The sequence below is a fragment of the Pinus tabuliformis genome, chromosome 8 (genome assembly GCF_031772625.1).
Source record: "Pinus tabuliformis cultivar Carrire ecotype Pingquan chromosome 8, CPIR1, whole genome shotgun sequence".
Classification (NCBI taxonomy): Eukaryota; Viridiplantae; Streptophyta; class Pinopsida; order Pinales; family Pinaceae; genus Pinus; species Pinus tabuliformis.
In genome coordinates this window covers 25,754,218-25,769,698 of record NC_142294.1, presented here as the reverse complement: position 1 = coordinate 25,769,698, position 15,481 = coordinate 25,754,218, and the positions used below count along the sequence as shown (strand labels likewise).

The following is a 15,481-nucleotide window of genomic DNA, read 5'->3' as shown; positions in this document are numbered from 1 at the left end:
ATATATATGTATTGTAACATTTAAAGGAACATAATGAAAAATCAATCTGGTAGTCTCGATTTTGGGATCCGGGGGAAAATCTCTGTGTATTCGTTTTATGTTCTCGCCATTGTATATTTTTCTGTTTTAAGAATTTGCTTGGAGGTAATTTCTATACAAGGTTAAAACCTACATTTGGTATTAGAGTTGTTTCGGCTTCAAGGGGACACCTTTGCTGCTGAGGGGGTTTGCTCGAGCCTGTGGTAGACCCTGTTCAGTGGGAGATCTGTGGGATCGATTTTTGTGGTGAAAGAAGATGGCGAGCAGTGGAAAGATAAAGATCGAGAAATTTAATGGTCAGAATTTTGAGTTGTGGAAGTTCAAGATGGAGGATTTGTTGGTGGATAAAGATCAGTGGATCCCGGTAGATTCAGGTACTAAAACAAGGACCATGTGAGCAGAACACTGGGTGAAGTTGGATTGGAGGGCAAACAACACAATACGATTGTGTATTTCAGATTCACTATTGTTGAATGTATCAGGGGTGTTTGTTTTTGGTAGCATCATATGTGCTCTAGCCATGAAAATTGGTGGAGAGGCTAAGGCACATGAGTTCTAAAGAACCCATAAATCGTTTGGTGCAATTCCACTTGGATTGTATTTTATTAAAATAATTAATATTTTTAATGGGGTTTGTAAGTCTAAACTTAGGAAAATTATGGGGGGGGGTGGGTAGAGCCATGGAGCTCCTGGGGTTGAGGGAACACTGGACAATAGAGGTGTATGTGATCCCTACTCTTTGTGGTAGGTTGCGTATCTCCACTATCGTCAAAATAGGGTGCTTGTAATCGTTCTCACTTGTGGCAAGTTGGGTATCTCCCCCTACTATCAAGTCTGGGACTTGATAGAGTGTACCCCAATATGCATCCTACCCACAAGTTGGGCTTGTTGGGATTGCCACCCATTTGGCCAATGGGTGAGGAGACTTGAGTGTGTGTGTGATCCTTACCACTGGTAAGTTGGGTATCTCCTGTAAGTTAGTGGATGCAGGTGTTCTACCACTTGATTCTTGAGGATCAAGGTGAGAAGATAAATGGACAATAGGTGTGTGTGATCCTTATGCTTTGTGATAGGTTGAGTATCTCCCCTATTTTCATTGTACGACGTGTGTGATCCATGCCGCCTGTGGCAAGTTGGGTATCTCCCCCCTACTGTCAGGCCCAGGACTTGACCAAGTGGATCATTCCTCTTCTTCTTTAGATTGAGACATTACTGTTTAGCTGAGATGAAGGTCATGGAACTTGACTTGGAGACCAGTAGGGCTGGGAGGATCTTTATCCTTGTTGTAAATCGATCTCCCCTACTGTTTGTTATGGATTCTTCTTCTTCTATGAGACAAGATGATATGAGGTAAGACGAGATGAGACATGATGAACCAATGATGAGCTTCTTTTATATCAAGACATGTTCATTCAAGATGAGACTTATGATTCCATTGGGAATTCCTCCCTAACTGAGAGGGAGTGTTGAAAATTGAGGCAACTATGGGATGAATTTCAAGCTTATGCTACATTGAGAAGAAGAAAGGGAAAATTTGGAAAGTCTAGTTCTCGGAAAAAGAAAAGGGACATGGCCAAGTTTCAATGTTATGGGTGTCAAGAATATGGGCACTACAAAAGAGATTGTCCTAAGATCAAGACGGACAATAACAAAAGAGGAATAGAAGAAGCCCAGATCACCGAAGAAGTCGAGGAAGTTGAAAAGAAGAAGTCCAAGAATGAGGAGGTAAGAGATCTCTATTATGATTGAGATAGTCTTCCTCACCTAAGTTCTTTTCAAGTTCCTAAGTCTTCTGTTGTAAGATATGGTTGTCATGGTTCACTAAGAAAAATGATGGGATGCATCCTGGCATCATAGAAGCATTGAAAGAAAGAGCTCGTAAACATCATCATAGAGAAGCGTGAAAGATGGTTGAAATTGGAATCTATGGCAGTCATCTATGGAAGGATATAACTCTTGAGAACCTCATTGGAAACATAAGTGGCACTTACGGAAAGGAAAAAGGTCATCCAGGTCAAAGATCATAATACATCAGTGAAAAGAAAACATATGCTAGATGGGGATACTCTAGATCCTCAAGATTCTTTGATGGAATCTTCATCGAAAGGTTCATCGATCAAGAGGGGAAGCAAGTGTTTCATCAAGAATTCCAAACTTGTGGAATGCATGGGATGATGGTATGATGACATAAGAGGTGAAGCAAATCAAGGGTTTGAAGCTCTTTTCAATCAAGGAAGCTATTGAAGGAAGTATGGATAAAGGAAAATGAGGTATGTATGCTTACATTCAATATTGTAGAGTCATGTCATATGATTGCAGATAACATGGATTGATGCTCTATTTTGAGAGCATGATCAAAAGAAAGGATCTCGTCTTTCGAAGGAATACAGAAATGTGTGGGTCACACATTCACTAGATGAAATCAACATAATATGTCCTCATATGTAATATGAGGTGGTTGACTATAATTGAACTACTCTGATTGGAAGTTCCTGGGAATGAAATGTGTGAAGGAAGGAAGGAAGAGATCGTGGGATATGCGACCATGGAAAAGGCAATCAACGTCCAAAGACCAAGAAGATTTGACTAGGATATCTCCATGAAAGATATGTAGACTCTGATGGAGTTTGAAAAAGAGACGCTTGACAAGATATATCTTTGGAAGATGTGTCGATATGTATGCAGGATGCTGATGCAAACTAGAAGATGTCATGATGAAAGACCATCACAAAGTTAATTTTGATTTAAGTGTTCATTTCTTATTTTTGAACAAATCTCTGGATGGGCTTATGCAGGACTGCCGAGGGAAGATCCATGAATGTCTTCCACCACCGATGCCCATGTAGTAGGATGAAAGATCCTTAAGAAAACATGGCATGAAGAAGGCAACATAACATGAAGGAAGGCCGTATATGAACTAATGGATCACTTTCGGATGATGACATGAATAATTCATGGATAAAAGTGATGGATGGTCTGTGCCCTATGAAGAAGTCCCAAACATGAAGACTCCTGAATAACAAAAAGATGTTCATGACATCGTGAGGAGGAGTTCTTCAAGCAGTTGGTTGTCCCATCATCTCCACCTGAGGAATTGCTATAGGTCCCTAACTGAGAGGGAGCCTAGAAACAAGTTTCTTACTTAGAAGAAATTTGGAAGCATAATTCTTAAGCCAAGAGGGATCTTAGGTACATTCCTTCCATAGGAATGAGTACATTCCTTCATTGGAATAGATATTTCCTCCCTAATTAAGAGAGGGAGATAGACACATCATTCTTGTCTTCACTTGGGAAGAAAGAATGGAGGATTGGGTAAACATCTAGCATCCGATGCTCTTTGAGGATGAGTTAGGGAATCCAAGATAAGAGTAGTCGTACAAGACTTATATTCTTTGAGGACTGGGAATCCAAGATAAGAATAGTCCTGGTGGAACACACCCTGAGAACCCGGGTGGGCTATGTTCTGAGAGAGACAATGATGAGGGTGCCTATACATCATTAGTCTCACCAACATTGTTCTAAGATCTCGTGGAGAGATAGAGATGTTAGTCAAGGCCTTGCTATGTGACAATGCTAGTTGATATGATGCTAAACAGATGGGTTACCAATCCGACTCTTCTTATGAGAAATTCTTCAGATTTAGACTGACCAAATACCATTATGAATACCTCCCTAGTTAAGAGGGAGTGTTGCAAAATGTAACTAGGTTCAGTCTTCATAATGACATATGCAATTGATGAAAAGAAGAAAATAAAATTATTTTTGTAAGTACTTGAATCATGGGTTTCATGATCAAGGAATTTTATTTTAGTAATGGTTCCCATTGTGAACCTTTAGGATTTGTCATCTAGTCAATCATTCTTGGGCATGCTACATTTTTATATGGGTCATTAAATGTATAGGAAGGCCCTCCAAGACCAAGCAAAGACACCTCCCACAAGTTGGAATCAAGAAGAATAATAATATCTATCAAATAGACATGTCGACTCACCCTCTCTCAAGTCGACCTATTTGACTGGGAAACTACTATAAATAGGCAACTCGGCCTCATTTCAGAAGCATAATTTTGGTCAATGTCAAGTTTGAAATAAGGAGTGTGACGGTCACTTAGAAGAAGCCTAATCATCAACGAAGAGAGAAGGAATAAGAACAAAGTATTTGGGAGTGTTTTGGGACTATTTTAGGGTTGATCTCCTCTCACACGTGCAAAGGAGAGGACTGTTATTACTATAGAAAAGGACGAATTCTGTCTTGCTGTGATAGAAGCCGATTCAGGAAGGATATAAGTTAGTTCATCAAGCCGAGCTAGAGGACAAGGCCATTCAGTCCAAGCGAAGAAGATTGATGGGTTAAATCACCATATATCTCTCTTATGTGCTGTAACTAGGGTTCCCAAGGAGGTCGAGAAAGTTGCAGGTTTGAAGCAGAAGGAAGTCGAAGTTGAAGAGAAGCCGAGAAGGAGGAAAGACCAGAAGGTTGACTATAGTTGACTCAGGATCTCATCAAGGAAGTTTTGTGTCTTGGTGTTGGAGTGGCAAATAAGTCAAGGGTTTTGGTCTTGGTATTCATTGATTGGAGTCTCTATAAGAAGAAGAATTTGTTCTGGTTTTCCTCTCAAGTGGGAGAGGTTTATGGTTTATGCATTGGTAGTTGTTTGATGAAGAATAACACTATAATAACACAAGTGAAAGAAGATCCTAATCAAAGAAGTAAAAAGCATTCACAAGCAGTTATCAATAGAAGAGAAATCACCTAATTGCTATGCCCTAGATTTCTCAACATCCCTTGGGCACCATAAGAGCACTATATATACCAATTCGTCTCCCTCATTTACACACACCAATTCAAATCATCTCTTATGAAGAAGAAAAAGCAAGTGAGCCGCAAATCAACTAGGAGAAGGACGAGTTAATGAATTGTTTTATGTTATGATGTATTCTACCCTAAAAGAAAATCAAGTTACCCATCTGTTGGAGTTTGGACTAGAAGAAAGTCGAAGTTCTATTTGTCTTTTGAAGGAGGGTTGAAGCCTCGGTATATTGCTGGAGATAGGACGAAATACTTTAGCTTGTTGCAAAAGGCTGAAAATGCCTTACGACCGAGGTCAAGGAGAGAAGGAAGGGCCGCAGACAAAGAAGGAAGGTCTGCAGACAAAGGAGGAGGGCCGAGAGGTGTCCGAGGCTTATGAGACAAGCTTAGGAAAATGGCAACTAAGGAATCTTTGTGTCTGTTGTTCATGGGAGAAGGGTTTGTTTAGCCCTAGGAGCTCCCAGGTTGCCTTACGAATCTCAAATTTTTCTCTTGTTGAATTGGACAATTTCTCTAAGAAAGGGTTGTTGGGTTTTTCCCTAGTTAGGGTTTTCGTAGGGTAAAATTTGTGTTTAGCTGTCTCTTCATGATTCTATTGTCATTATTGTTTTATAGTTGAGATTTTCTATGTGTAATTGCTTAATGATGAATGTGACATGAGAATAATTAATTAAGAAATCATTGGAAGTAATTAGTAGACTAGAAGATCCTAAAAAATCAACACTTTCTTTAGGTATTATGGTGTTATTTACTACTTCTATTCATCAAAATCTATGTTGCATGGGGAAAAAAAGAAAAGAAGAAGACTTGCTGGCCATCTTCAAGACGTTTTGGGCAATTTTAGGGATGCTCTAGATAGATTGCAAGGATGTTTTTGGCAGATTTCACTGAGGTTTTGGGCAGATTTCAGGGATAATCCAAGCATATATCTGCAGTTCTGACAATCATGGACATTGATGATTGAACATTATGATCATTTTTCCCATCCATTTTTTTATTGCACTGAATTTAGATGTGTTGTACAAATTTCATCTCAAAACATGGGTTTTGTATGATGGGTTTCAATTTGGGTTTCTAGCTTAGTTTCACTTATTGTGATATTTTTTTTGTTGGCTTGACCCACTGGGGATTTAAACTTTGAATCTCGTAGTTTACACAATACTTCAAAGCATAGTGATCACCAATTAAGCTACCCCCCATGGACTTGCACATATTGCGATATTATTAGAATTATCGGGATAATATTGCCAAAACCAACCTCGACGATAATATCAGTAGTAATTATCGTGATGATTTCCCTTTTGAAATTATCACTATAATTTCAATTTATCACGATAATATCGAAATTATTGCCCTGTCTCTGTCAATTTCAACTTATTACCAATTTTCTTTTACTTTTAACCCTAATTTTTTAAAAGTGAGTTAGGGGATTGAGCTGTGAGGAAACTTTGACTCTTTCCATCAAGCTAATGAGGGGAAATCTATTGTTTTCATTTTCCATGATTCATCTTAGGAGACACATGCCCTAGTAGTTAATGGTAATGTTAAATTCTTAAAGTAACAAATAAAAATGAAAGATCCTTTATCTTTGATTTTCATTCTTTTACTTAAATTTTTAACATTACCATTAATTGACTCGGGATGTTTGAGAGTGGTTCTGACCTCATTGGATTTCATATGGAGAAGGTAGAATTTTAGATCCCACTCTAAGTCTAGCAGACTTAACAATTTTTAGGATTTCGGGATTGTCGCATTTCTATTGGATTATGTAATGTATGAGTGTACTAAACTAACATTTAATCAAGATCACCAAGCCCTCTATATACCTCAATGTTGGTGGCATTGATTATTGAGCTCCTCCTTCATGACCCTAGTAAAAATGTACACTTCACTCAAGCAAAATCTTTGATTAGGATGTTAAGATTTTTCTATCTTATTTTAATGCTTAGAGGGTGATCTTGACAAGGATCCTTATATAGGCAATGATTGTGATGTTATGTAGCTATTTGTTGTAGTGTGATTTTCTTTGGATTTAAGAGGTCATTTAGAGCCTCTTTATTGATCTATTTTGATTTAGTGCTGGATTGCACCCAATGATATTTTGGTTATATGCCTTTGCTATATACATGAGAAATTTTGCATATTTGTGTCTAATAGTTTGGATTCGTATGCATGCATGTGAATTATATGTTCTTTTCAAAATTTGAATATTTATGTATTTTTTGGTCATCCAATCTTTTGTTCCAGTTCTGATAACATTGCTGAGGATGTTGTGACCATTTTCCATCAAGTAAACAAGGGGAAATCTGTTGTTTTCGTTGCCATGATTCATTTCATGAGATACATTTGTTTTTGTTGACATGATTTTGTATCATTCTATTAGATCTTATGATTCAGGACAAATATCATATTTCAATATCGATATTTGATGCATTACTTGACATCTTAAACATCTTATATATCAATTTTGTTTTCATATTTATGTAGCAATGTATGTGTTTGATGTTGATGTTGTTTTAGAAGTTAAAAAATTGAAAAAAATGATTATTTTTGCATTTATTTAAGTTTCCTGATAATTTCCGATATTTTCCCCGATATTGCTGATAATTTAAGATTTCGACCCCCAATGATAAATTGCCGTAACGATAAATGTAACATTGGTTTCTAGTGATATAGATATTGTATTTTCAGTGGCAAACTTATAAGAAACAAAGCCTCCATGTCAAGATAACAAAAAATGCAATATTTGAAAAGTCTAATCCTTGTGGTTATTGCTATTGTTCTTTCTCACTTTGTGGATCATCTCAGCTTTTACATATTATTCATGGGTTTCCATGTGTCATTCAAGTTCAATGTTTCCACCATCCCACCCTCAAGCACTGGGAAAATAATCAGAGAGTAGTGACTTGGATTATGTACTGAACGTTTGAATAAATTCTTATTCAATCCCCTTCTTAATCTGAAATATGAATTTGATCTCTTTACAGAGCTAGAGTATTTTATAGTGGTTTTCAACACAACTGTAAAAGTTTGCAAAACTTATTGAGAAGAGAATGCTTTTTATGTTTAACATAATTGTAATTAACAAGAAATACGAGGAAGAAAAACTGCAATAAAGACAGTTCTCCGTCTGCTAGATCCTTCATGTACCTTATTGCAAATTGAAAATAGTTACACATAACTTTCATAAAGCTAAAGCTCAGGTGTAGCAGAAAATAATAGAAAATAGTTACACGTAGTTTCCTAAAGCTAAAGCTCATGTCTAACGGCCAATAATGGAATGCCACTCAACCCTTTTTTAAATTGCTCTAGTTTTTTCATAATTGGCTAGTGTAAGGGTTGTGCATAATACTATATATAGGTTGTTATGCTTACATGGTTGAAACAACTACAAATGTTATTAGTGAATTTTGAATATATATATATATATATCTTATTGCCGTCCCCTAAAAAATTGGGGGTGTGCTCTAGCCATTTTGAGTCACATCCCCCTGTTCCCACTGTACCCCCTTCCTAAAAAATAAGTGCAACAAAGATCAAAATGATTTTTTATTTAGCATCATTTACAGTTCAGGCACAAATGTGATGGAGAAATAGCAATTAAGGTTCTCTTTATTCACTGAATTTTGATTGCATTATGTTCTTATTGTCTTATGTTAATGAGAACTGTTTTTCATTGTGACTGAATGGCAACTAATGTTTTATATTTTCTTATTTGAGTGGTGCAGTAAGTTTAAGGACATATATGACGAAGATCACTTTATTGATATGCTTAGAAATGATGTGAGGGTTGTTAGAAAGCTGCCCGAAGTCATAATGGAAAAGTTTGACAACAATATGAGCAATATTTTCAACTTCAGGATTAAAGCTTGGTCTCCTGTCAGTTACTATGAAGAAAAAGTTCTCCCTAAACTACTTGAGGCTGGGTATGTGAAGATACTTGACATTTGTCAACCATTTATGTTCCCTGTTGAAAATATGTTTCTGTTTGGCTTTCAGCTTTTATGGTTTTATTGTAATTGTATTGCTTTCTTTAAGCAATGAGCAGAGTTGTTATTCTTTGACATAACATAATGTCAACATGTTTGTTATTTTACAATTGGCACTGATTAGTTTCCCGTAGGTGAAAGCAAAGGAAAAAAATAATTATGAATGCGTGATTTCTTTTGACGTATCGATTTGTTTGTTTACTGTCAGTGGTATGAAATAGTGTAATATACATAAATAACATCACATAGTGATAAAAACTACATATAATTATAATTATAATAATAATAATAATAATATTTGAATATTTAAATAATATTCATCACAAAGCATTTGTACTACATCCATCAGCATTCATCTTTAGTAAAAGCGTTTATCCTATATGGATTTCTCAATTTTGTCTTATTTACGTTGGATATTTTTTACACCTCTAATTATGAAACGAAAGTGTTCATAACATATTGCATGTGCTATTATTACTTATGTTATTCTCTGGTTCAATTGATAACATATGATCTTATTCCAATCTAATTCCTATTGCTGAGATTCACAGTAGTGAGGAGTATCAAATGGAAGTAACCAGAAAACCCTTAATTTCTGCACTACAGAAATTAGAAAATTGCAGCAGGGAAGTGCAGCATAAAACCTTAATAAGTGTGCTGGAGACAAGAAGAAAACAGAACCAGGTCAACACAGTATAAAACCCTAACTAGTGTGCTTGAGACAAAAAGAAAAAGCACTAAGTCAGTGCAGCATAAGTCATTAACAAGTGTGCTCGAGCTAGACCATAAGTGCACTATAACAACCATATCAACCTTGAGAAAGAGAGTACAATAGGTACAGGTGCCTTTAGAGTAATCACTAGTATAATGGAAGAATACAAGTGATCAAATTATATGAAAATACAAGTAAGATAATGCTTATTTATACCCATTTCAAACAGTAGGGTGCTTTCCCCATGAGTCGTTATGGGCCTGTTACTGCAAAATAAGCATCCCTAAGCAACCTAGGTCTTATGGCAACAAGAGATCAGCCACCACTGTCAGCTCAGTGGCCTCTCTCTAGCTATTTAGTGGTGGATGTTATCCCCACAAGGGAGGCTTCCGTAATGAAATCACCAACGAGATATGCAACAAATAAGGGTTTAAGGGTGATGTAGGGTCTAATGATTAAAGAGAAAGGTACCAGCCAAACCTTGAAAAGGTTGAGGTAAGAGTTGCAAAAGTTCAATAAAGTTTTCTAAGACCTCTATGATTTAGAAGAAAGCTGTTATAAGTTAGGGTTTTTATGATATGCAGATTTAGAGCATACAATGGGATATAACAGCTTGAGAAATAGCCTATAAATGATAAGATCAACAAAGGAGCAAAGACTATCAAATGGGAAAACAAGGGTTAGGTAAACAATGAAGTTTTGATGGCTGAAAATGTATATGACGATAATAATTATCTAGACGTCAGCCCTAATTTTGGGTTGAAAGTATGAAATTAATGCTAGGTTTTGCCTTTTTATATTTATTAAATACAATCCCTATCAATAGACCAACAATAAATAGACATATGTGAAAATTTGATTTATCATAGCAACTGGAAATTAATCTTCTAATTGTTAATTTATTTAACAATTTATTTGCAGTTTGCTACGATAAATACCGAATAATTCACTGTGATTTTCACACCACATGACACCATTATTTTTGGACCAATGTCCCCAAAAAAAACCAATGCGGGAAAACCGGTGCAACTATTTGAGGGTTTTCTTATTAAACAATATCAGAGGACAATCTAGGTGCCGAAACTGGCCTACCCAACTGAGAATATCCTTAGCAGCTATACCTCACAGTTTGAGAGAAATCTCCTGGGTGAAACCTCGGAAAACCCTTCTGGTAGTTCCTTAGCACAAAACTGCTCTGCAACCCCAGTGTCTGCCCAATCTGGATTGCGTTAGCCCCTCTCTGTCTCACGCTGGCCTTGCATCAGCCTTTCTTGGCCTGTGTCAGCCCCAGGAGGCCCTGCGTCAGCTTTGGGAGCCTCTGCGTCAGTTGTGCTAGCCCCTCTGGTGCTCTGCGCAACACTTGGTTGCCTTTGCGTGGCCCTGCGTGAGCCTTTGCTGGCTCTGCGTCACCCTCCTTGGCTGCTGCGCTACTCTCCCGACACAATCTCTGCCTTCTCTGTTTCTCTGTACTCAATGCCCCTCAGTTGCTCTCCCGATCACTGATTCTATCTCTCTTAGCAAACCCTGCTCTAGAGAATAGAATGACTGGTCATCTGGTGTATCCTCCAAGTGACCCTCAAGACTTCTCTTATACTTTTCCTGTTGACATCTCAACGGTTGAGATTAAGTCCCTAATCAACGACTAAGATTAGATCTGGTTTGGTCCATGTTTTTTGGACTACTCTAACACAGATTCATATTAATAGACATCAATATTTTATTTCCCCTAAGTTCAGACTTAGGGACTCCATTAAAAAATATTAATTATTTTAATATCTCCTGATCTGTTTAGAATCTGCCCAAACCCTTTCTGGGTATTGGAGATTTCATGGAGATCTTATGTGCCCCAACCTCTCCACCAAATTTCGTGGCTAGAGCACATCCGATGCTACCCCAAATCAACAGAATGTAGTTGGTGCTTTGGTTGTCCGCTTTAGTAGCATGACTCTTGCCATTTGTATTCCATACTTCATTAGAGGCACCCATGATCCCCGTTTGTGAAAGCACATTCTATCCAAGGATTCAAAGGATAGCTGGATTCCTCAGTTGCATATTATTTGATTGTATCTACTTTCCTGTAAGATGAGATTTTTTGTATGCTTGGTGATTATATCAGGGGTTCTGTTGGCTAGGTTGGCAAAGAGTGGATATTTTGATGTCATCTGTCCTATTTGTTAGTGGTAAGAGATGATGAAACACATCTTTTGGAAGTGTCAATTTGCCAAGTAGAGTTTGCGGTTTCTTGAGGATCAAATGTCGGGTGCTTCAGGACAATGTTCACTGGTAGTTTGCTTTACTTGGTGATTGTTGCTCTCAGGTTTGCACTGTGTTTGCTGGGCTTTGGAATTGTTTGAAGAACTTTGCTTTATGCATTCTGTGGAAAATCAGGTGTAAGGCTGTTTTTGCATGAGGTTAGCTCCTTTTTGTCCTTTGTTCATGTGGTGGGATGAAGTACACTATCAACTTCTGGCCAAAGGAGCTCATTTGATAAAAGATGTCTTCACTTTGGACCCAGATGAGTAATTTGACTTTCTTTCAGCCCTTGGTGCTCTAAGGAAGAGGTTATTGTTACCACTGTATATATGCTTCTGTCCTTTTCTGTACAGGGTTTTGTAAATATAAGTTATATTTGGCCAAAAAATCATTTTAAAATATTAAATTATATAACATTCAAACTAATAAAATACTTCCAAATGCTCAGGAATGAGTTAATTATAAGCTATTATTTTATGCAGTTTGATAACTTAAGTACTCTTCAAAATCTCCTGGCCTATGAAAACCATAATAATGACTGAAGTACTTTTGTTTCCACTATGTCCAAATATAGTGATGACATTTTGAAGGTCATTTAGCTTGATTCTTTTTTTATCCTGTAGATCTTGTTGGTCTTGGGATTGTAGACATAATCATCATAATATAAAACACACATATAAAAAAAACCGTTTTACATAAATGCAAGCTAAGACAACATTAGCAGTAGCCTAAAATTTTCATCCTTATAACCTGTGATTGGGAATTTTCTAGGATGACCATTTGTCCTGGCAATGGAAGCAGAGGCTGGAAATGTGATGCTGCAAATCCAGATGTGGTTCATCCAGAGAATATAAACCTGGAACTGATTGATATCCATTTATGATATAGAAAATATCGTTTTGCCTGACATCCTTATTTGTTCTATATGCTTTATGGTCAAAATTCTGTGGCTTGTAATGCCTTTAATACCTTGCTTTTCATGTCTCAGTGTGATACGGATTTCTCCATTTGCCAATCGATTGTCGCAAGAGGTTCCACCCCCAATTCAGCGCCTCAGATGTTTGGCTAACTATGAAGCATTACGATTTGCTGCTCCCATTGCTAAACTTGCAGAGGAGTTAGTAGAACGCATGATTAAGCACAGCTCCACCACTGGTGGAAAATATATTGCTGTTCATCTTCGTTTTGAAGAGGTTGTTATATTGTCTTGTATTGATTTTTCCTCTGTGCAATATCCAGACTTTTGCTTCTCGTATATTGTTGATGTCATCTTGCAGTTAACACAACTCCAATTTATGTATGGTCATTCTGGACATAATGGCTATCTGATTTGCAGGACATGGTAGCTTTTTCTTGCTGCATATTTGATGGTGGTGAGGAAGAAAAGAGGGAAATGGATGCTGCTCGAGAAAGGGGTTGGAGGGGCAAGTTCAACAGAACAGGTCGTATTATTAGACCTGGGGCTATCAGGATGAATGGAAAATGCCCTCTAACTCCCTTGGAGGTAGGTTATTCTGAATTAAATATTTTTTTCTCTGTAAATATTTTTCACTGTTACTTTTTTGAATCTCTCTTTCAGAGGCTATTTATTTGTTGATTCATAATCTAAGAGTTTTAGACACTTGTTTGGGAATATTGAGTTTAATTTGGTCGAACACGTCATCTATCAACTGAAATAACTTAAAATTTGGGTTATAAGACCCTCCACTTCTAATTCAGACATTACCTCACATGATAAGAGATACTACTCGTATCTTAAAATTCTGCTTGACTGTTTTCAAATACGAGTGTCACTGAAAGACCATTCCTGGAAATGGTTATCTTACTGAATTGAAATTAAAATTTTGATGGCATTCTATAAAATAGAATTCAAACAGACTTGGGATGGTTTTTGGAATGTCTTCATTCAGATGGATAAATATCTTGCAGGCATTCTTGTTAGTCTCTAGTTGCAGGTAACAAAGGTGTGCAGTTTGCAGTCTGTTATAGGATGCACAAGCATTTTGATCTTGCAAAATGTATTGGATTGTGTGATGTGTCAGAATGCATCAATATTTCCATTCTTGTTGAGATTGCATGTTTGAATTTCTCTAAACTTTGTTTATTATGCAGGTTGGTATTATGCTGAGAGGAATGGGATTTGATAACAATACCTCAATTTACTTGGCAGCTGGGAAAATATACAAGGCAGACAAGAATATGTTTCCCCTTAGGCAAATGTTTCCTTTGTTGCAAACAAAAGAGATGCTTTCGATGCCAGAGGAACTTGCTCCTTTTAAGGTATGCTAAGTTCCTTTTAGATGATGGGGGACATAAGGCAGAGTCCTACCTTGGAATGGATATTTTTCTTTCCACTGTTGTTATATATATATATTTTGTCGCTTTCAAGTGTGAAGGCTTCATCATTTTGAATCCTTGGGATATAGCTTGTGTTTACCTTTTCTTTCTTCGGCTATAGGATTATTCCTCAAGGATGGCTGCATTGGACTACACTGTTTGCCTACACAGTGAAGTTTTTGTTACAACTCAAGGGGGAAACTTCCCTCATTTTTTGATGGGGCACAGGAGATACTTATATGGAGGACACAGTAAGACAATCAAGCCCGACAAACGCAAGTTAGCACTGCTGCTAGACAATCCAAATATAAGGTCAGTATATTTAATTCACAAATATTTAGTACAAAGGCACATTATCATTGATGTGCTATTTTGCCTATACATCACTCTATTGATCTGTACACTGTCTGTTCATCAAAAAAATTTCCTGTGCAAGATACTAAACAAAGGTAACCTTGTCAGTATCTAAAGGATGACCTCTCGGATAGAACCAGTTTCACATTCGAGAAAAAAGGATTTCTGACAATGTTCTGCCAAGTTTAGGAATGCGTGGATGAGGGGATGTGTCTTGCAGATGTGAGTGGAGATACCCCCCAAATTTCTAGGGACTTAATAAAGAACCTTGGGGTCCCTGAAATAGGGGACTGCCCCAAATATTATATATCTAAAAATACAGAGGTATCAACATATTTAAATAGAGTAGAGTTTTTATGGATAATCAATCACATATGTATACAATTAAATATATTATCCACTATCTAATTGGCAATTACATATCTTTGAAATTGGTATTCAAAATAAGTGAACCATTGTATTTGTTGTTGTAAAATCAACAATGTCCAAATCAAAATAAAATATTATGATACATCATATAGTTACATAACTTACATCCATCATCATTTGAATATTAGAGTCAAAAGGAACAAGGCTCAAGCCACTGCTCATGCTAAATCAGCATTTGCTTGGTCCACCCTAGGATTCTGGGCATCCCCAAGTACCAGGAACATGCAATTTCTGAAGGGGAAGGACGCAGTGAAGTTCCCAATTATCAGGGTGTAATGGGTATGACAGGCAATGTTCCCAGTGAAATCCCCAAGTCTATGAAGCAAGGGGTCATAGGGGAAACATCCCCAGCCCCTGGGGATGCCTACCCATGGAAAACTGGTTTCTGAAAGAACACGTGCCATGGAACAATTGAAGGTGAAAGGCATTCAACTTTTGTTTGCTGATTCTAATCTAGGTGACTAAAAAACATTTCTTTGACACGAACATTCAATAGGAAATCTTGTTAATGGTTAGAAGAGAGTTAATGACATTGAAAATTTATTTATGTGTTCAAGTT

The 15,481-nt window shown here is 37.1% G+C and overlaps 1 protein-coding gene across 1 annotated transcript in view; it reads left to right on the top strand.

The window, feature by feature from the left end:
• Positions 1-1,264: 1,264 nt before the first annotated feature.
• Positions 1,265-15,481, top strand: part of LOC149233965 (protein ESMERALDA 1-like) — a 105,497-nt gene continuing 91,280 nt past the window's right edge. The window contains exons 1-6 of the mRNA XM_089368108.1: positions 1,265-1,389; positions 8,577-8,774; positions 12,791-12,995; positions 13,139-13,306; positions 13,915-14,082; positions 14,261-14,451. Of these exons, the coding sequence (XP_089224234.1) occupies positions 1,265-1,389; positions 8,577-8,774; positions 12,791-12,995; positions 13,139-13,306; positions 13,915-14,082; positions 14,261-14,451 (1,055 nt within the window). The remainder of the gene's footprint in view (positions 1,390-8,576; positions 8,775-12,790; positions 12,996-13,138; positions 13,307-13,914; positions 14,083-14,260; positions 14,452-15,481) is intronic.